The sequence below is a fragment of the Gavialis gangeticus genome, unplaced genomic scaffold (genome assembly GCF_001723915.1).
Source record: "Gavialis gangeticus isolate Ggan-Ray unplaced genomic scaffold, GavGan_comp1, whole genome shotgun sequence".
NCBI classification, from domain to species: Eukaryota; Metazoa; Chordata; order Crocodylia; family Gavialidae; genus Gavialis; species Gavialis gangeticus.
The window spans coordinates 92,842,303-92,864,946 of NW_017729024.1; the positions used below are offsets into that span (position 1 = coordinate 92,842,303).

Genomic DNA, 22,644 nt, shown 5'->3' on the forward strand with positions numbered 1-22,644 from the left:
CTATACATAACTTGACTGTTTAACAGTGCAGGAAATATGGTTGTTTTCTGAGTCAAATATTCATATTCTTTGCTTGTTTCAATAATGCTGTTGAATGGAGATAGCTATAGCTCAGCCCTAAATCTTCCACATTTTGGGTATTGTTAGTAAGAACCCTAGCGGTGGTGTGATGTTGGATTCATGCTGTATGTGTAAGCCCTTGCAGACACAGTAGACATACGCACTGTACTTCTTCATTACCCAGATAATCATTTATTTGTATGCAGTTATTTGGTACTGCCTGAGTTGTTCTGATTGCAGTTTTATGTTATAGTTGTTTTACGTACCAATAAAAAAGTTTGAAAAGTCCACTTCTAGAATACTGTATGGTAGGAGAAAAATAACAGTTTGTCATTGATCCAACTCACTTCTGTATTTTAAGTTATTTGCACTGTAGTAATATGACATTTCTACTCTTTTTTTTTTCTTTCTTGAAGGTGTGCAAAATCCAGTCAGATCAAGACGGTGTCCAGCAGCAAAATATTTTTTAAAGGCAGTAGATTTCGATATTGGTAGGTGCTTTCTAGATCTTGTGTTTCTTTTTATGATTAACCATTCCAGGGAGGAAGAGAATTATTATTGGGAAATTAAACCTGTTGCTTCTAGTATACCTGTTTCAGCCAATCTGTGTTGATAGGATTTTAAGGCCAGTGCTACTTAGGGCCTCTTCAGTGTTTTTTATTTCATTCTGTATCCAAGTTTCCACTTGCATCAGAAAAACGGGCCCTGAACTAATTGTCATCTTTCTTAGCAGTCTCAAGAGGACAAGACTTGGATGGCATAGCAATTTAACTACTCTTTCACCAGATGTGTCTAGAATAGAGCTACCTTGGTTGGAAAGCATAGAGGAAGCTCATGATGGCACTGCTTTTCTTTACTGGTTCTGTAGATAGATGGTCTCCAGGATTTTCATTCAGAAACCTTTTATGAGCACTAAATTAATTTCATTTACATTATAAATAATTGTTTTTTCTTATGTCATTTCTTTTAAAAACATTGCTTTTCTTTCTATTAAAACAATTTGGCTTCAGGTATGTCAAACTCACAGTTCAGATTGAGACACAGTGGCAGCCACAGGGGCTAAGTACAGACAGTCAAAAAGCATGTAACTGAATTGATTCAATCTTCGCAGGTTAGTCTAAGCTGTGTGGACTGAACCAATAAGCAAGTGAAGAGACATTCACTTTTGATTCCAGAAATGCATCTACATGCCTGCAATGGCCCAGGCCAGGAGCCAGGGGGTCCTAGAGCATGCCTTTCTGCTTAGCTGGAGCAGACAGCTTGGGCCAAGGCTAGCTAGCCCGCCCACCCTGCAACACATCCTGGGATGCTGGGGGAGTGTAATTTAACTTGAATATGGAGAGGATCTGAGGCAGAAGTTCAATAAACCATTTTAACCTAAAGCAGTTATGTCTGATGCTATGTTTATCCAAATTTATGTTAAACTGGTTTTGGCCATTTTGAAAGCAGAAGTGCACTGAACTTCTCTTGTGTTACAGAAATTAACTGGTTTCTGATCACTTATTTTGGTTTATATGTCATTTCTGTCCCTAGCCAGGGTGAGCGGCAGTGCTTCCAAATTCCCTCTATGAGCCCCACAGGCCAAACAGCATGTCTCTAGTTTATGGGCTGGATCAGGCTGCCGGCCATAAGTTTGACACCCCTGATTCAGTGGTTCAGCTGGATTTAGATATGGATGAATAACAATTTTAAAACCTTCAAAAGTTGTTTCATTATTTAATTCATGTTTTAATACAGTGGCAAAGTTGCCAAAGAAGTGGTTGAAGCAAGTTCTAAGATCCAAAGGGAACCTCCTGAAGTTCACAGGTATATTTTGAAATGTACATTAAACTCTAAGAACAGAAGAGGATGAATCTGCTTTGCACAGAAAGTATTCCTTTCATTACTGTAGGATATAGAGACTGATTGTTCTGACTGTCACCTTCCCCAGTGAGGGACTTTTAACAAGTCAAAAATGCTAAGTGAGTTTATCACAATTCTGTTAATAGTGCTTTTTATCTCCTAGGCAAGGAAACTGCATCCACGTGGCATGAGGTTTCTTTTAATCATTCGGTCAAATAGTTTCTATTGGCCTTGGTAATGAAGATATTAAATTATCCTTGTCAAAAAAATCACCTGGTCACTGTCTCATGTGTTATTTTTTGAGGAAGATGGAGAGTTATGTTCCAAAAAACCCCACAGCTTTATTGCCTTAAAGCTAGGAACTTTATATTTAAGCAGAAAGGAAGTGTCACTCCTTATTTGGGGAAAAAGTCCTTGTTTTGGGTTTTTTGGTATGACCAAATGATACCATTATACTTTTGAGAATAGGCAGACATCTTTCTGAAAGGTGTCACTGTTCAGCCAGTTGGAGTTATGAGAACTTTATTTAAACAAATGGAAATTGAAAACTTGCAGAGACCCTGTGATTAGTAATTAATCAGAAGAGAGTAAAAAGAGGGCAGGGGGAAAAAAAACTTTAAAAAAGTTTAAAGGATACCTTTGTGTCAGGAGCATGAGTGCTCTTTTTTACTTTTTAGTTTTCTGAATATTTTGTAACTATGTCCCCACATTTATTATAAATTTTATTATGTTCTGATATTCCAGCTCTTACTTGGTGGAATATGGAAAGTACTCCAGGTTAGGCTTTTTAAAACTTCTCCAAGGTAAATATTCAGAAAGAAGTACTGATGTTGCACGCCCTAAGAGTAGTGGTGGGCAAAATACAGCCTATGGGATGGATCTGGCCCACTGAGGGATTTTGCTCAGCTTGCAGAGGGTTCCATGGTCCCACCTTGCCCAGGCACAAGGGACAGTGCAGGGTATAGTGGGTGCAGCTGGTCCCGCTGCCCAGACATAAGGGGCAGCCCAGGGTATGCTGCATGTGGCTGAATCCACTACCCCATAGCGCACAGCAGGGCAGGGGTGGTATAGCGGCCAGATTTCATTTCCCAGTAGCCCCAGGGGTGGCAGCTCCTTCCGGCTGCCGCTGCCGGACCTGGCCCTGCTGCCTGGGCACCCCAGCCTGTCTGCCCTGCATCCACTGCTGGGGGTGGGACCCACACAAACAGGGCATTCAGGTGGGTACCTAGGATGAGGCTGCAGGCTAGAAGGGAGCATTATCTGGGAGTTAGATGGGTGGGCAGGGCCAAGGAGACCCCGGATATTGGAGTGGTGACAGTGCAGGGCTGGGGCCCAGGGCAGAGCCATGCTTTGCTGCCTCCATGTCCCTGCAACATGCACGTGTTCCTCAGGCGGGGGCTTGTGGGGAGCAGATCGTGGCTCTGCAATGGCCCCACGCTGTCAGCACCCCAAGATCCCAGCCTCAGCACCGATGAAGCTCTCTGCCTGCCCATGCGCCCTGCACATGCAACTCCTGGCCAGTCTCAATGGAGACCCTGGGATCGTGGGACTGTGACAGTGCTGGGTCAGGGCTGGGGTAAAGCCCTGGTTCTGTGGGCAAGGATGTGTGCGGAGTACATCCCAGCTCTGCCCTGCCTCTGTGCTGATACTGCCCCATGATCCCAGAGTCTTCATGGAGACTGGCTAGGAGCTGCATCCTGTTCCAGGTCTGGGATCTTGGGCCAGTGACAGCATGGGGCCAGAGCAGAGCCATGATTCCCTGTCTGTGGAACCCATACCCATTTCAGGGGCATGTAGGCAGTGGATCACATCTTTGCCCTGGGCCTTGGCCCTGCACTGTCACTGCCACGACTCCACTCCAAGATCCTGGACTCACCCATCTGTCCCACTTTTGAACACTGCTCCCCACCTCCCACATAGGGAGTTTTGGTGAGTTGTTGGGCAGTGGGTGGAGTGCTGACCCAGCCTTTGACAGCTCAGCAAAACTCCTTATGTGACCTGTAGGCCCAAATAATTGCCCACCCCTGCCTAAGAACATCAGCCAACTTGGGCGTATGTTGTCCCTGCTTGCCCTTGGCCCATTTTACTATTTTGCCTCCATTACCTGGGTGAGTTACCTTCCCAGGGTTAGCATCTACCAAACTTACAGCCTGTCTGCTGGCAGCCAGTTCATTAGCAGCTAGCTTATTTCTTCTTAGCTGCCAGTCCTCCCTGATTCAGCTTATCTTGCTACACTTTTCTCTTAAAGTAACAGGAGACTTCTAGCTCCCTGTTACAGGGGGGCAGAGATGGGGCCAGTGTGGTGCCTTGGGCGGAGAGGGGAGGTATATGGTATTCAGCCAGTGGGGCATATGGTCACTGGCCATGTAGAAAGTGGACAGCCCTGACCTGAATCATATGAATGATTCCTAGAAGAATTTGAATCAATTTGAATCAAGAATTTGAATCTTCAATCCTAGAAGAATTTGAATCTATAGTGCAGAATTCTGTAAGAGGTTCTGCTCTACCCAGAGCTCCTATGCAAATGAATAACTTGTGTTAAAATATACTTGCACAATTAAATACTGAAATGCAGTGTAAAATGAGACATAAGGCTTCAAGAATGAGGAGGCTATCATGGTGCTGAACTACCGAAAGCCCTTTGCAGCACTTCAAATGTGAAAGTTATCCTCTCTTACAGAGAAGAGAGTCATCAAGGGATATTCACTGTACATGGCACGTTCTCTTTGAGGCCCATTACAACTTATGCAAAGTGATCATGAGACAGGGAGCCTTGTATTTCTTGTGACCAAACCAACACTGTTTATCTTTGCTTTTAGAACCAGCATTCCCCAGAGTCGTAGCTCTCACTCCTTGAACAAACAGCTTATAATTAATATGGAACCTCTGCAGCCCCTTCTCCCTTCTCCAAGTGAAGAGGAAGAGATTCCATTTGATGAAGGTAAATTCAACACTGTCACTACATTTCCACAAAATTATAAAGTGAGCCTCATACTGCATCTGTGGTATGTGAGAATATAGAGACATCATTCCACTGAACACCGACCTGCAACCAGCTCTGTGATGGAACGTGCCAGGTGGTTGAAACAGTACAGTAACACTATTCAGAATTTAAAGAAAGAAGCAAAAAAACCCCCAAACCAAATAAACACAACTAAAAAAACCAACACCAAACTAGTTCTTTGTTAATGCAATTCCATTGACATAAATGCACATTTTTTTATTTTTGAAAGTTGGAGCAATATTCTTTATAGAAAGCATAATTCTAGTATTTGCTTACTCACTGTTTTTGATCATGTTCTATACTGATCTTTCAAATAAATAAAGAACATTTCCACTGAAGATCTTTTAGAATTTTTATAAGTGGGGGGTATGAACCTCAATATTATGGCCGTATACCAATGTTGCTACTGAGGAGAGGTAAATCTTTATTATGACATCTTGTTCTGAACCAACTGTGTAGCTGGAAAAACTGATGGACAATCTTTTGCTGATCCTCAGGTGACCTGCCTGCAAAGTATCAGGTGCTAAATGAGAATAAATCTTATTTTACTCTGCACTGTTTATTCAAATTATCTGGGAGCTGGTTTTTATAAGATGACACCCAAGAGCTTGTTCAATAGTTCTCCCAACGATACAGTTGGTCCAATGAAAGATATCACAAAAAACTTTACCTCTGGACCATCATGGCTACAACAACACTCCATCTCTACTATGGCATGACTGATGACATCCTTTCTGTAAGAAAAAATCACTCTTTAAGTTCCACTGAAATATCAGGAGTTAATAGAGTTTTTGCCAGCAGACCATTTTACTTCATTGGATTCTTGATAAAGTCATTTGTGATTTCATCTTATTGGAAACAGGAATACTAGAAATAAGAGTCATTCCTTCAGACTCAGTGGCCCTTTGATATCAGTGGGAACTTTGCCATTGACTTTCATGGGGACAGGAAGGAGAGTCCCCAGATGGCCAGGGAGCCAGTGAACAGGGGCGGCAAGCAGGGCAAGCAGTTTGCAGGCAGTTTGCTAGGCATTCCCCTCCCCGCCTGCCTTGATTAAGAGACCCAGGGAAATAGCTGGAGGACATTGCAAAGCCAGAGCCACTACCACTGCCTCTGCTTGCACCTGTGAGGCTTCTGTCCAGGCAGGACCGCTTACCATCGAGGCTTCCACCCAGGTCCAGGTTTGGCACTGTGGGGACTGTGGCTTTCAGGTTACTTCCAGTGATGGCTAGGTAGAGCATACCTCCTTGCATCAGAGCCAGGGAGAGATGAGCCTGCACTTGTCTCCTTCTGTAAAGGTTGGGAGGGATAGAGCAAGTGCTTATCTGTTCATACCCCACAGCACCTTCAAAAGGACCCTGTGGCACCCCAGAGTACTATGGTACATCTTTTTATTTCCAAAAGAACCAGAAAAATTGCACTTTACTTGTAGGTGGGATTGACTTATTCTGGTAGCCTGCAATATGAGTGGTGCCTTCTGGTGATGTCTTTCAGGGAACAGGCAAGAGAGCTACAGGGCACAGTCCTGTACAGGTCACCCTTCCAAGCTGCACTGCTGCTCCTTCACCAGTAGGTGGCCAGCAAGAGCACTCAGCCTGATAGGCTTGTTCCTGGAATAAACAGCAACAACAGGGAAAAAGTGTTAGCATATTTTTATTCAGCGTACTTCAAAGGGACCTGAAGTGCGATAATTGACATGTATGTCTGTACAATCCTGTGACAAAAGACTTTCTCCTGGGACAAATGCAATGTCTGCTCATATCCTAAGAATCCCATTTTTTCTTTCCAAAAGAGCCAGAAAAATTGTACTTTATTTGTAGGTGGGACTGACTTATTCTTGTAGTCTTTATTTTTGTACTTAAAGTATTTTTGTGTATGCAGTAAATATACCCACTCAGAAATGTTAGTTGTTTTAGGGAGTTCAACCCTTTGGGTCTTTTCTTTTGTTACATGATTTTCTTGTGGGATTTTGTAAGCGTAATACAATCATAGAAAAATTAGGGTTGGAAGGGACCTCAAGTGGTCATCTAGTTCAATGCTCTGCTCAAAGCAAGACCATCTCCAGCTATATCATCCCAGCCAAGGCTTTGTCTATCTGGGTCTTAAAAACCTTCCAAGGATGGAGTTCCAGGTCTTGAACTGCAGTTATCAATTTATATCTGGAGAAAAAGTTGTTTCCTAAAATTGATCCTGAAAACCTGAGACTGAGCTGTATGCTCACATATGACTTACTGAATGGAACAGTACCATAATCTAAGACGAGTTAAGTGACTTCCCTGAGGTCATAAAATGAATCAGTATTAGAGCAAGGAATAGAATCTTCTCCTTACTTAATTTCCAGCAGAGTACAGGATTTCCTCTATTAACCAAGCACATTTTACATGTTCCTGAATTTTAATTTGCCATATGTCTAACACCTGAAGTTGTGACCCAAAATAGTGACCTGCTGGATTCCTGGGTTATCGTTTTTAATGAGCTGCTTGAAAATACCTCTCTACTTCACAAAATTGTCTGAGAGGTTAATTCCCATACTGACTCAGTCTGTGTGAAGTATGAAGCTAAACTGTCTTACAGAAACTGCCAGATGATAAGGAATATTTCATGCGAACTGCTTGAGTGTTGCTAAGTAACAGAGTGATCAGAGTGAACTCAAGCACATGAAATGTTATGTAGGAATTTTGAGCATCTTCAAACCTGTCTCGCTGTCCTTAGGATTGATTCAGAACATAGCAATTACACAATATAGAATTAACACCCCCCCCCCAGTCATTAAGGCACATAAGATCTGCAAAGGTATGACAGTGAAATGAAATTCTTTTTCATACAAACACAAGATGTCTAGTGATGCTCTAGTATTGCTAGCTTTCTCCAAGACCAAAAATGAATTAATTAGTAGGCATTGCACTCATGATAAACTCGGGTCACTGTGGAGGGAAAAGCAGTGAGCTTTGGTGGTAGCATCACAATAGGATGATTCAGTATAACAAAGAACAGCAAAAAAAAAAATCCACTGTTTTATATTTGTTTAGATATTGGGGTGTGTGGGGGGTTATAAACTTTGAGAAATGAGTGTTGTGTTACTTAAGTGAGATTTAAAAATTGATGATGAAAAATTTTGTTTGGAATGACAACCAAACAGATTCTAATATTTCAAACTTCGGTGCTCTATATTGTAGTTGTTGGCTCCTAAATCTGCATACAGTCATTCAAAACAGACATTTAGTTGACAGGCTGCTAGTTTGAGCACCAAGATGTGAAAAAGGTTGCTATAACTTAAACCACATTTTGGAATTATATTCCTGATTTATCAGACCAGTTCTGGAAGAGTTATAAGTCTGAAGATAATATTCATATAGAGTAGTCTCCTAGAATGACTTCAGGGAAGCAGGTTACTAAACTCTGCCTGGGAGTAACAGGAAGTATTTTCCTGTTAAAATAGGTTATAAGAACTTTTAAATTCAATACTTGACTCTAATATCTGGTATTAGCAAGGAAGTTCGTGCTCCCACCCCACGCAAGTGTTTCCCATAATCACAGATCATACGATCCTGTGTTTGTAGAGCAGTTCAAAAGATCATTTTCAGTTAGTGAATTCACTGAATGGGGCGCTGATTCATGAAAACACAGCCCGAGTAGTTGGCTGTTACAGTTCTGCTTACAGAAGAAAGGAAGGAAAAACTTTCCAAAACTACAAATCTTTTTCTTGGTACCATTAAAATATATTAGTAGGTCTCTTAGGTCAGAGGTCAGGTACACCAGTTTTGGAAGAAGAGCTAATTTGAGCTATGTAGTAGCACCACAGTGTGAAGCAACATGAGAGATAGCATTACCCAGATAAGAAACAACCTCTTTCCAAAACTATTATTTTTCAGCGTTATAAAGTAAATCTCTTCCCTTCCCTAAATTGTTAAACTGACAGCCCTTATGTGTTTTTCAGTCTGTTAACAGGTGGCTGTTAATTTTTATATTGCTGAACAACCTGAATTAAGTTGTCAGACTCCTCAGAGACAGAGGGGGATGCAAAGCCCTAGAGAAATATGTGTGGATTTACTTAAGAAATGTGCTGAGAGATGGAGCTAATTATCAGGCTGGTCTCCTTGCTGATATGTTACAAATGAAGGTTAATGTCTTTCCATTTACAGTTAATGGAAACTAGTTTTTCACTAAAGACACCATCCTCTGAGGAGCCCTCATTCTTGAATCTTACACTGCTAGTGCAAGACAGGACAGTATTCCCCTGTAGCAAACTTTTTATGCTCTCTGAAGCATTACATAAACCAGGAGACAATAAAACCCTTTCACTCCCTTCCAGAAATACTGCATCTTCTACGACCTCAGCTCCTAGGACCTTCCAGCAGGCTGCTTCTTAACCATGGGCTGGGAAGGAGCTGTCTGCAGGAGTCAAGACATTTCACCACTTCCACTGACAGCTTATTAGCTGTCTGACTGTAGTCTTCTTCTTTGAATACAACTTCAGCTTTTGATGGTCTGTGCTCTTGGCTTTGTGGCCCTAGAACAGTGGTTCTCAACCTTTGTAGGCTCCTGTTAACTCTCCATTATTCCTGTGAACTGAGTGACACTCCATGTCAGTAACTGATTTATTTATTGCAGCATTCAAGTCCTGGTGCAGGGGTGGATCAAGCACTTAGCTCCTCACAGAACAGCTGGGCAGGGGTGATCTTGAGCTTACTTTCTTCTAGTGGAGCTGAACACAGACAAGCCTGTGCTTAGCTCCTCTACTGGAGCTGAGATTAGGCTGGAATTAAGGAGCAAAATCCTTTCTGGGTCACCCCTTCAGGGGACTCTTTTGAAGAACTGGGAGCAAGGTGGTGCCTGAGTGGGGAGGAGGAGGTGAGCAGAAGCAACCACTTGGCTCTTCACACAGGAGGCAGCAGGGACCAGTAGAGCATACCTCCTTGCAGCGGAGCCAGGGAGAGATGAGCCTGCACTTGTCTCCTTCCATAAAGGTTGGGAGGGGAAGATCAAGTGTTTATCTGTTCATACCCCACAGCACCTTCAAAAGGATCCTGTGGCACCCCAGGGTATCATGGTACATCTGTTAAGAGCCACTGCTGTAAAATCTTTTAAAGTCCATGAGTTTGTACTGTCTCTGTGTGCTGGTAACCTTCATTAGGATCTTCAGAGCTATTTAGATCTGTTGTGAATTCTTCTGTAGCAGTAATTCTAATCTTGACACATCAAGTGTTTGCCCTAAGCTATAAGGCCATTTGGTGCATTTATTGGTGCTGAGGTATCCAGGTTTTTTATCAGTGTTTTTTCAGGACTTCACAACACTAGGATGTTGTGATTTTCACTGCTGCCCCCTCCCAATTGTTTTTGGTGCCATGGTTTGTTTGTAGGTTGGTCCTTCTTGTTAATTCTTTCTGAAGTGCTTCAGTGTTTGTGTAGGACTTGGTAATGACTCCAAAGTCCTATTCTACTGAATAGCTTTTCTAGAATGTTTATCTTTCTCCCTGTCTGTCTCTTTAGAAGGAGGAAGGAATTACAATAAATTGCACGTTCTGGGGAGATCAAACTTTGAGGAAAGGTCCTAAAGGCATCCTTTTAGAGGTGCATCCTAAGAAATTTCTCTAGGCCTATCTTAAAGATAGCTTGGAGTGCTTTGCTGGATTCATCCCTGATGCTGAGCCATGAGTTGTATCTCTCTGATGCACACCAGAATAAGATTTAAAGCATGGTGCAAATAGGCATGTGTGGATCTCTTTAGATGATGCTAAGAGGCATCTTGGCTGCCCCCTTATTGATCTGATTGGTAATAAAGATTAATTCTAGTCCTGATAATTTGGCAATTACTTTGCCTACTATGAAGTAGCTGAAAATAAAGTAGTGTTTCTGGATCTGTAAGCCACCAGAATCAAGCAGGGCTTGATACACTTGAAACCCTCCACTAAAAAGCCTTATGAGTCATGGGATATTAATGTGATCTTAACAAACCAGTGAAAGCTTCTTTTTAAGCCACTTGATCTGTGTGAGCTCAAATTTCTTGTATAGAGATTATTTTCTTGATGGCAGTGACTCTTGCTCTCAGAGTGGGGGAACAAATAAGCAAGGATCTCTCTGCAGCTTTTATGCTACGTTTTACAAAGAAAAGAGGTGATGCTAAAGGTTCTTCCTAAATTTCTTCTAAGGCCTCCTGCTTATTCCAAATGAAGTCTTCTTCTACCAGTTCCACAACCAGAGCTCCTTCACGTGCAGTTTAGAATGGACTAAACCTTTAGGTAGGTAGTTCTTAATCATTTTTAGAGTCAAAGCACACCTTGAGAAATGCCAGCTCTTAGCTTTTACTTGTTTCTTGACTATGGGAAAAGATGGAGCAATTCTTCTGTGGCAAAGAACTCAGAAAGACCACAACAAGACAGATGGATTCCTATTTCAACTCTTTGGGCACATCCCCACGTGCAGGGGTGTGCACTTGTAGCGGCACAAGTAGCAGTGGCACAAATTTGTGCTGCTGCTTTGTGTCCCTTTGCACCTGTGCATGTGTGCTTTGGCATGCAGTACATTGTCCTGGGTAGGGGTAGGGGAGGCAGTATTACCTGGTTTCCTGCTGCACCAGCAGTGTAGATCCAGGAGCACAGAGCCTGGCTGGCAGCCAGAGCATTGCTCTGGCTGGCCAGCCCTCCGTGTGCTCTGGCACACTATGGACAAGTGCACTATGCTGTTTCCCCACCCCCCTATGTTTTTTGGGGGGTTTTTTTTTGCTACCAGTACAATTTTTTTTTGCTACTGGCAAATGGGCATGTTTTAATGTTCTGGGCATGCAGTTTGTGGTGCTGCAAAGAGGTTTGTGGCACCACAAACTACACATGTCTCCACATCCAGATGCACCCTCTGAGTATACCTTATGAATCATGTGTTTGCACACCTATCAGTGCTAATATTGAGCAACACCCTGTTACACCCTATAAAGGATCACACGGCATCTCAGGAGCCATGGAATCCTGGTTGAGAATCACTGCTATAAGTAGTCCACCCAGTTGCTTTTTCAAATTAGTACTAATTCAGTGCACATGGTCATCGCTAAAAGATTCAAGTCTAAATGGCTGTCTGACAACTTTAAGACATTCCATTAATTACTGCTGTGACCCAGGGAGGCATGTGGATCATGTCACAGTGTAACACAGCCCAAGGCAAAGAGTCTTTAGTTGTCAGCCCCAGGCCTGTTTCAATTTGAGGCTTATGCAGTATAGTCACATGATTCTCATTGTACATATATACTCTGAGTTATTACTGAGATTGGGCTTAACCAGTTGTCAAAAGTCAGGTGTCCCAGACTGTTCTTTTAATTTTGTAATTTTTGAGATGGGAATATTTGCCTCTCTCTTTTTTTTTTTTTCTGAGGCTATGTCCTTTGTGGCTCTGTGTTATGTGCGTCTTGTGTTATTTGGAGATACATTAGCCTTTTCTCTATAATATGCCTTCATCTGCCAATGTAAAAAATGTGTATGCTTGCGTGCACACAGATATAAATTCTTATTTAGTAATGTTCAGCATTGCTTGTAGCAGTGTGTTTTACTTAAGTTCTAATTTAGCCGCATCAGTCAAGCTGCTCAGTTCCTGAGTAAGAACTATATACAGATGGTTGCCTTTACTACACTTCAGATGCTTTGGCTGTGTGGCACTTGGAATATGCACCTGCACTACCCATATGTATAGCTACACAGACTTTCAGGTATTTCTGTTTGTAGTTGCCTATCTTGTATTTGGAAATCCCAGTTTGTATTAGCTTCAAACTTGTAATAGGTGCATAGAGAAATTTTGTGTGTACTACTTAGACCGGGGTGGGCAAAATATGGCCTGTGGGCTGAGTCCAGCCCACAGAGAGACATTGGCCCATGGTGGGTCTCTCAGTCCTACCTGGCCCATCCGGCCCATGGCATATCCTGCTGTCCCCAGCCACGCAGTGGGGCTGGGGAGGCTCCATGTCTGGACTCCATTTCTAGGCAGCCCAGGCTGCGGTTCCTTCTGGTAGCTGCCACCACTGGCACAGCCCAATGGAGTCTGGCAGGGACCTGCACACACAGCCCCAGCCCTGGCTCCAGCCCTGCACCCACTTTGGACTTGCCAGTGGCAGTGGTGATGGTGGTGGAGAAGAGCCACAGGGCAGCCCAGGCATAGGCTCAGGGTGCCTGCAGCAAAAAGGGTCTGGAAGTGGCAAGGGGGAACTAACCACTTTTTCCCGTGCCCAGAGGCAGCTTCTGCCTGGCCTGCTCATCATGGGCAGGTGGTCTAGAACAGGAATGGGGCAAGCCAGGGTCAGGGCTGTGCACATAGGTCCCGGTTGGTCTGGAGCAGGTCTGTTCCATCTGGGGCGAGTCTGTAGCAGGTGTGGGCTGGGGCCAGGGCCAGGGCCAGGGCCAGGGCTGTGCACTCAGCTGCTGCTGGGCACTGGTGGAGCGGGGAGGAGCCGCAGGGCATGCAGGCTCCAGGCTGTTGTGAGGGGGGAAGGTGCTGTTGTGGGTGTTGCGGTGGAGTTGGGTGCTAACTGGCCCATGACAGCTCCCCAAAATTGCTATGTGGCCTGCAAGCCCAAATAATTGCCTGCCCCTGACTTAGATGCTACAAAGTTGAATTAATGGGCATTTTATCATAGCCATTTCAAATATTGCAGAAGATACAAAATAACAGAGCATGTGGCCTCCAATATGTCATGTTTAAAGTTCAGAAAGCTGGATTGTACAGTAAGGATGTTTTACAACTTCTAAATTAGCCCATCTACTTCTTTTCTTCCAGTACAACCAACAGTGTTGTTGCATCCCATTTTTAGTAGAGAAAAAGATTATTTAGTGTTGTTACTTTCTTCAATTTAGAAGTGCGCTTACCCTATGAGCATATATATGTTTATGAGTTTGTATTCTTAAACATAGATTAAAATACAGTGGATAGAAACACTTCATAAAAATAAACTACTTTTGACTTTAAAATTAGCAGAGAAAACACTCCTGAATGCTGTTTATACCTGCCACGCAAAACAGCCTCAATCAGACATCATCATAAGCTTCTGTGGCTTTAACAGTTCTGTTCTGAGATTTCTACAGACTGGAGACAGACTAAAGTTTTTCTAATTTCCTTTAAGCTTAGTGGAACCAATAATGAACAACTTTTACTCAATTTACCTGTAATTGAATCCTTTACTAATTACTCAGTTATTTTTGAATGATAAGGTCTTTAACTCATTTGTGGAACAAAGTCTGGAGTGTGGAACTTTTCCTGGTGCTCTATGTAGAATTTTTAATTCTCGTAATGTATGTTCTCAAATTAGGAGGCCTTTGTGTAAGAGAACCCATTATTTGAGGATTTAATGAACTGAGTCACATTTACAGCCCTCTCACTGTGTAATCTACTCCATTCAAAATTCATTACTATAGCACTTCATATTAACAACAAACAAACAAAAGTGCTGAAGACCAGTGTCTTGAATAGAAAGTGACTACTTACTCCTCAATAGTGTGTTAAGCTTATAACACATAAGGAAAAGCTTGTTGATCACTGTTTTTGTAGTGGGGAATATTGTTCTTGATAGACACTAGGTTTTCTAGAGAGTAGTGCTAGACCTCTTAACTAAAACTGCTGCTTAAAGCATCATTATAACTACTCTCTGTTTTCAGAGACCTCTGAAAATAGGTCTGAATGCAGCTGACTGGAAGGCTCCTTTAACAACCTTCCCAGCAATAGGCTAGAATTTCAGCAGCACTCGTTTTTTACTGAGTGCAGGTTGCAGAGAAGAAGAGAGTCAGAAGGGTGGCAAAAGAATTAATTGCAGCTCATTGATTTGGGGGTCTATGGATTTCTGGCCCCTGTATGCAACCAGTGGATCACAAAGAAGCCAGGCCACAAGAAAGAAGCTGGCTTGTTGTCTGGAAAATCCCTTGTTGAACGTATCTTCCAAACATTACACAGCATTCATTGCTGGTGTCAGGAAATGTGATGACAGATAGATAGAATCTCTTACTTGCTCAGAGTCAGGTTTATAGCAAGACTGTCACTGACTCAGCTATTTGATTTTAGCATAACCTCTCTTTAGTCCAACATACACAGTTAATGGGGGGGAAGGGGGTAGCTCTAAGTAACCCAATATGTCTTAATTTTTGCATAACTATATTACTTGACCTTGAATCTAATTCTTAACCCTGTCCAGGGGGCATTTGCTCACTGAGTCAGAAAGTCAGGCATGCTTTCCTTTGAGGTTAGAACGGATTGGTGGTTAAAAGAACCAGTTCTTTTGGACTTTGTAAATATTACAACTGTAGCTGCTGCATGTCATGGTAGCAAGGATTTATCTTTTACATTCCAGTAATTGCTACAAGGGGAACAATGACAGAATCACATAGGCATGTTATGTCTGAAGAAGTGATAAAATGGGGCCAAGAAAGGGGTCTCTTGTTCTCTCAGCCCACATAGAACTAGCTGAGAGAGACTGAAAGCTGGTGCAGTGAAAATAACAGTGGAAGCCTTTGTTCCACATAGAATTACTGTGGGAGAAGCTAAGGGAACACTTTAACTGGATACATACTTTTAAATAGGTGCCAGCCCTACATAATGCTTTCCACACATTCCTATGTAGTAATATGTATCAGTTGAAATGTTGTGCTTGAGACATACCACTAAAAACATCCAGGAAACCCCATTTGTCATTTACTTGTATGGACCAGGGAGAGAAAAAACTTCTGGTATGGTTGGTCTTGCAGCCCAACCCTTAGATAAATGTTACAGTGGGTGAGACCTTTCTTCGCTCCCTTCCTCCCTCCCTATATTGCTTCATTGGTATTAGCAGGCCCCTCTAGTTGCTATTCTCAGAATGGTCCTGTGGCACGAAGCAGGAGAACAGCATGAAAAGCATGTACAAGTCCTACCTGGCATATCCTCTGCTGACCAGCAAACATAACGTGACCAACCTTTCAGGAAGAGCACCACCTTCTCATGGACACAGTGGGGATGTCTACACATGATGCTATGTCCCTGCAGCAATGTGGTACAGCAGCGTAGCGTCCACAGGTGTCTACATGTGACCAGCAGCTGCTTCACCATATCTATGCACTCCCATGTTATAGCACATCACTACGGCGAAGTAGCTGCTAAAAATAACCTTGTGCCACATGCACAGCACGCTATGGGTGGTTACTGCACTGTGCTTTAGTACTTCCAAAAAAAAAAAGAGATCTCCTTGTGCCTGAGTGGAAGAAGAGAAAGAACATGGAAAACTGGACAAGTGCATCTTTCTTTAGATACATGCTTCAGTTCTCAAGAGTGGGCAAAACTAGAGCATGTTGGGCACCTCTACACATTGCCCTATGGCACTGTTGTTAGTGCACCATGCTTTAGTACTTCCAAAAGGTACATCCGTAGGGAAATATGTAGACATGTCCAACATACTCTAGTTTTGCCCACTTTTGGGAACTGAAACGTATGTACAGAAAGATGCACTTTTCCAGTTTTCCACCTTCTTTTTTTTCTCCCACTCAGGACAGATCAGATTTTGCCCCTAGTTTCAGAACCAAAGTCTGAAATCTTGATATTAGAGTGTCTTTATTTATCAGCACCCATGTGCTGCCTGGTTGACGGGATGTTCCCCATCCTGCCAAGTCTTGGCTTGGCTTGGCTTCGTGCCAAGTCTTCTTTCCACACTCCAGGATTTGACTCTAGATTATTACACACACACATACAAATACATTCAGGGTAACATTGGTAAGTCAGTGTAAATGACTGAATTGAAGCCCTTCAGCAATAAGGATCATAATCCCATTTTGCACTTAACATTTATTTTTTATGCTTTTTTGTTTCATCATCCCATGTTTTGGTGCCTTAGCTACTTCTGCATGTGTATGTGTGAGTCAGCTAAGTGAGATGGACACTGCAGTAGTTTGCGTTGTACATTATGAAACAGTTGGAAGTGGTTAAAAATAACCCCCTATTCTGTTCCCTTGAGAGATATTTTTGTTGGCCATGTTAGAAGCCTGTCATTTGATTCATTCAGTGGGACTCAGTTTAGTCCTTAAAAACACAGTGGAGACTCAGTAAAAGGTCACAGCCAGCATGAGTTGTGGTTTTTTTCAAAGCTGTGATAGAAACTAAATAATAGTCAACATGGTGAAATGTCTGGTAAAAATCCAAACCAGGAGAAGCATTCACTTGCGTATGGTTAACCATTGTAGCAAAGATGTATGCATTCGTTTGCTGAAACATGGATCAAGGATCACAGCTAGAAGTGCTGGTAAGTTTAAATCTATTTTGCTCAGATACTTGTATGGCTTTTTGCAGAAAACTCTTATTTCCAGTTTTGCCTTGTTGTTTGCTGTGCTAACCCAGATCATTTTGAGAGAAGCAAACTAATGCAAGTGACAAAATGTTTTTATTGGGATAGAGGGGAAGTAAGGAGTGGCTAACAATGGGAGAGGGGTGAGTCTAGTAGATGTATGAGGTCTATCATGCAGCTTACTTAACAAGCAATAGAATTTAAGTCTGAATTTTGAGCAAATGCTTCGCTGGAATTTTACTCCCACTGCATTTCAGGAAAGGAGAAAAATATGAATCTGAAAACTTTAGAGAAAAATTCGTAAATGGGCTCTTTTAGTGACTGCTGCAGTACCATAATGAGTGCAGTTCAGCTTACCACTTACACTAATCAAAATGAAGTCAGGCTACCAGAACATGCCATCTTTTTCTTTGTATTTTACAATAAATAACATTATTTTTTTTAATTGTAAGCTAATTGAAGATTTATGCAGTATATATTAAAGTAAATAATGGGATGTAATTGAAAAATCCTGGGCCTGATTTTGATGTATATGAGAAATAACTACATCAAAAGTTTAAAAAAAATTACAACAGAGTAAAAGAATCAGTTCTTCTTGCATGTATATACTGGGCATATCATATACTTGCCAATATCTGGTATTGAATGCTAAGATGTAATTTATTTTCCTATCGTTATCCTTCATGCAGTTTGTTTACTTTTTGCACTTCAATTAGCAATGGCTGTGCAAATGGTCAGTTTACATGGTCATCAGCCTCACTTTCTGGTTTTCATGTACCTAATACAAAAGTGCTGTTTTTGCTGAATTTTCTTTGTAAAGGCATTTGTATTGATCTTAGACTTTAAAAGCTGTTCCCTCTCTTAACAAATCATAGACTTGCAGAGGAGCTTACTGTCTCCCTTTGCTGGCATAGTGGGTGCAAAGGGGTGACAAAGGGACCATAGGAGCCTCACATGGGCAGATCCAGGATTTTGTAAAGTGGGGTGCGGGAATAGCCATAGGGGTGGGTGCACTCCCACTCTCTGCTTCCCTCCCCACACTGGGATAGGCTGACACACCAAGGGAGCAGCAGTCAGGGTCTTTTTTAAGTCCTAAATCAGGTAAGAGCCCCCTTTCCCCCACTTGCCACCCTTCCTCCCCTCTGTGCTCAGCAGCATGTCCCCTACCCTCCATTGCTGCTGTCCCTGATATCTTTGGCTGCCCTGGGGGCAAGAGCAGTGGGGTGCATGTGGAGCCCAAGTTAGCTGGGGACAGCAGTGGTAGCAGGTGGGGGACATCCCTAGCTGGTGGGGAACATCCAGGGGGATCAGGAAGGGAGTGACGGCTCAAGAGCTGCCTTGCTGCCAATGCCACTGTCCACAGCTGAGTCCAGTTCCCCTGTACTGCCAGGCTGGAGTGTGGCAGGAGTGGCTCAGGACCTGCTCCTCCCCCCTCCAGGTGCTGCTGAAGATGCTGGGGGACATGGGGGACGAGGACATGCTGCTGAATGGGAGAGAAGATATGCTGCTGAGCACAGAGGGGAAGAGAGGGGAATCTTACCTGATTTGGGACTTTAAATAACTCCCCAGCTGCTGCTCCTGTGGCATGGTTGAAATGGGGGTTGTGACCACAGCACTGCAGTCTCTCTAGATCTGCCCTTGGAGCCTCACAGGAAATACCCATCTGTGACATGTCACCACCTCCTACTTCTTCAACAGGCTGTGAAACACAGGGTATTCTAGGGCTAGTAGGTGATGACCGGAGCAATCCTACACCTCACAGGTAAGCAACAGGCCATGGGCACCCTGAATACATGTAAGCTCTCTCTCAGTGGAACTTGGGCCAATACAGTGATTAACCTTAGCATTAGTGCCTAAATTAGCTTCCAACAATGTAGGTTTAAAATGATACCTGTATGACCCTCATCCTGATTGGTAGTTTGAGCAAAATCAGTAGACCGGTCAAAATATACAATGTGGGAACTAATAATTATGTTCACACTGCATCATTGCCACCCTCCCAAAAATCATGAGTTGGCTTAAAAAATGGGATTTCCTAAAACTCAGTCTTCTGGGTGCGCATTTTGATTTTTTTTTTTTAATTCCTCGTTTTTGGTCTTCATAAAACTCCTGAAATGCATAAACAATGCGCACACAAAGTGTAGAACCTGCCTCCTTTCACTTCTGGTGGATGGTATCATACTTGTCCCTCCTTCAAGCACTAGCTCACTTCTTATCTCCATGTCCTGGCCTCTGTAGCCTCTTTCTACTCCTGCTGGGCATGGCTCCCCCACAAGGTCTTCCTGTGCATAGCTCCCCCTGAGTCCCTTGCTCAGCTTTTCCGCTGTCCAAGATGCTGGCCTGAACCACTCACATTCTACCCTCTAGTGATTTCCTCCTCTCAGAGCACAGTGCTGCCTTCTGCTCAGGCCTCTACCCCCTGACAGTCTGCTTCCCACCTTGATCCTGCTGCCCTGTTCTTGAAAGCATGGCGTGGCTGATTCTGGTTTCTTGAAGACATGAAGGAATGGAGAGAGAACACATGCCGGGAAACACTTTTTCTATGCTGATGTGCTTTTTTACTACTTCCAGAACCAAAACTAGCCCACGTGTCTCATTGTATCCTTTCTACAGTATGAACAGGGAGGAGCAGCAGAAACTGGCCATGCTGCTTCCCATGGGTGCCTGGTGTCTCCCAAATCTGGGTGGGGCACCAGATCGCCAACTGTGGGGAGGTCCCCCAGCGGCTGATTGCCAAGCCAGTGGCAAAACCAGAAATGCACTTCCAGTTTTGCAGCTGGCGCTTCCAGGGGGTGCATGGCCGATCTCAGAGGGTGCACGTACCTACACGTTGCCAATGCTGCTTCCTACTTCTTTACTTGCTTCAAGACAGTACTAGCAATGGAACAAAGATTCACTTTGCAGGATAGAAGCTGCAGAATAGTGCCTCCAGTTCATGGCAGCTGGAACTGCAGTCCAAGAACTGCAGCATCATAGAATCATAGAAAGTTATGGTTGGAAGGGACCTCAGGAGGTCATCTAGTCCAACCCCCTGCTCAAAGCAGGACCATCCCCAACTAGATCATCCCAGCCAAGGCTTTGTCTAGCTAGGTCTTGAAAACCTCCAAGGATAGAGATTTCACCACCTCTCTGGATAACCTGTTCCAGTGTTTTACTACCCTCCTGGTGAGAAAATTCTTCCTAATGTCTAACTGAAACTTCCCTTGCTGCAACTTGAGACCATTGTTCCTTGTTCTGTTAGTTGCAAAGAAAGCCAAATCTTGGCTGCTGGGATTTCCTGGAAAGAGTCCAATTGTGATGTCACAAAACTGTTGCACTTGCAAAAATATTGGGCTATTGGGCGATTCTATTTCTACTTGAGTTAGTGCTGCAGTCCCAGTAAGACTAGAAGCCGTTGAAATCTATCTGCATGGGAGCAGGCAGTTGCCACATTGTAAAAATTATTATTAAATATTTTTCTTGTTGAGAGTGAAATTCACTTCACTCTGTATAAAGACAAATAGTTTGTGTGTAGAATCTATGCCCTCCCACCCTGAGACCTGGCCACAGGGCTGTGGTGGCAATTCAGTGCAGTGATACTCTAGCCACTTTTGAGGGAGTTGCAATTAATGTTTCAGTTCATCATGGGTCCTGCTTCCTTCCCCATAGCACTTCAGTCAATGCAAAGGCATGATTATTCTATTCACAATTTCTGTGCATTGGCACTATGAGGCATAAGCTTGTGTTGGGCCTTGCACAGCTGAATTTCATCCTGATTTGAATCAAGGAAATACTCCCTTCACTAAAAGCCAAGCAGTTGAACTGGATGTAGGCACAAGGAGGTCTGTTTTTTCTCCCCTGCTAAAAGCTGGGGAAATCTGCTTCATCTCAGTTTTAATTGTTCTGCTTGTGTCATTATGAAATTTCTCCCTGGTATTTTAATATTGCTTTTGAGCATCTCATCTATCAAGGCTTACGTTCCTGGAAAAGTTAATGATATTCACTGTATGTAATTTTGCATTGCAAGGAACTCTCTTCCCTCCCACCCTCCACCCCTCACATCAAAATTTAATTTCTCATTCCCTTAATTAAAAAAAACCCACAATGAACACAAAAAACTTTTTTTTCCTCCTTTTCTGTAGAGCTGTGCAATGAATCCACTCACAGCTGAATTTTTTATTAGAGATATAATATTTGTCTTCTGTTTCATTGTGAATCATTTATATTTGTTGTAAATATAATGGTGTTGCTAGGGTTCCTCTCCACCCTGCTAATCCTCAGCTGCTGTTTTGGCCTGGGGGTGCCAGGGGTCCAGTTCGTCTGGTTCACTGTGTACAGCTGCTGCAGTGCTTGTCTCGTACTCAGCTGTTCATGTTCTAATTTGTAGTTGTGAATCTAAGGTCTGGAGTCATCCCAACTTTTTCCAGAGACAGAGCAGAGAAGTACTGACGTCTGGCTGGTACAACAGGATTTTCCTTTATAAAACTGATACAGCTGCCAGAAAAATGTTGCAAACTTTTGGAAATAGGAGATAAAAGTGTGGACAGTTAGACATTATCTGATGCCAATAACATGTCACAAAAAGCATATAATTGCCTATAAAAGCAGAGAAAGAATGAATGAGAGAATCAATGTTCTGGGATGTAATTTAATATTGAGTTCAAAGGTTCTTTTAAATCAAATTATTAACAATGTAAATTGTAACTGGTATTAATGAACTGTGGACTTGAAAATGTCCCAGAAAACTTTTATTTAATAACAGAGCCTCTGTGGCTTCAAAGGACTGAAGGCAAAATAGCCTTTTTGTACAAGCAAGTCCAGAAGATTTTTAGGATTGTTACTCATTAAGTTAGATAAAATTGGCTGTAAATCTGTGTTGGGCTTTCCCTGCTGCTTCAGGAGGATCACAAAATTTTGGGGGATTGTTTTTAAACTCAGATTCATCACTTTTGTTAAGCTGAAATTTAGATCCTCTGGAAATATATCCAAAAGCTAAGCAAAGGTGCCAGCTTCTAAGAAGAAAATGTATGTGAACCAGTGTCATGGCATTTGAATTTCTGCACCTTGACCCTGCATTCTTATGCTGTGCAAAATAAATGGTGCAGTGCCATATGGGTTATAATATGACACCATGCCATGATGTATGTGATCTTCTGTCAAAATGTGATGAGACGTATTGGGTCTGAAATGCATACTAGCGTACTGTACTATGACCAAAACATTGATGTGGACAGTGGTAATATTATAGCATGTGCTGAGTATGAAGGGGGAGAACCCAGATTGTTCTGTTTTCTAAATTTCAAATGGACCTTGCAGTATGGGCACTTAGAAACTCTGGCCCTTATTTTTGAGTGCTACGCATACCTGTAGTCACTTTTATCTGGGCTCAAGTGGTATAAAACACCTGAGGTACTACTAGCTAGCATGCAAACTTTCAGGATGTCAGCTACTTTGGGGTAACTGCAGTCCCTTATTCTGTGGAAAA

General features: G+C 42.8%; 1 protein-coding gene across 1 annotated transcript in view; it reads left to right on the plus strand.

Annotated features, from left to right (window-relative positions):
- The window catches only part of FRMD3 (FERM domain containing 3), an 87,822-nt gene that overhangs the window by 60,670 nt on the left and 4,508 nt on the right, over nt 1-22,644 (plus strand). The window contains exons 8-10 of the mRNA XM_019517409.1: nt 477-551; nt 1,798-1,866; nt 4,722-4,843. Coding sequence (XP_019372954.1) covers nt 477-551; nt 1,798-1,866; nt 4,722-4,843 — 266 coding nt within the window. The remainder of the gene's footprint in view (nt 1-476; nt 552-1,797; nt 1,867-4,721; nt 4,844-22,644) is intronic.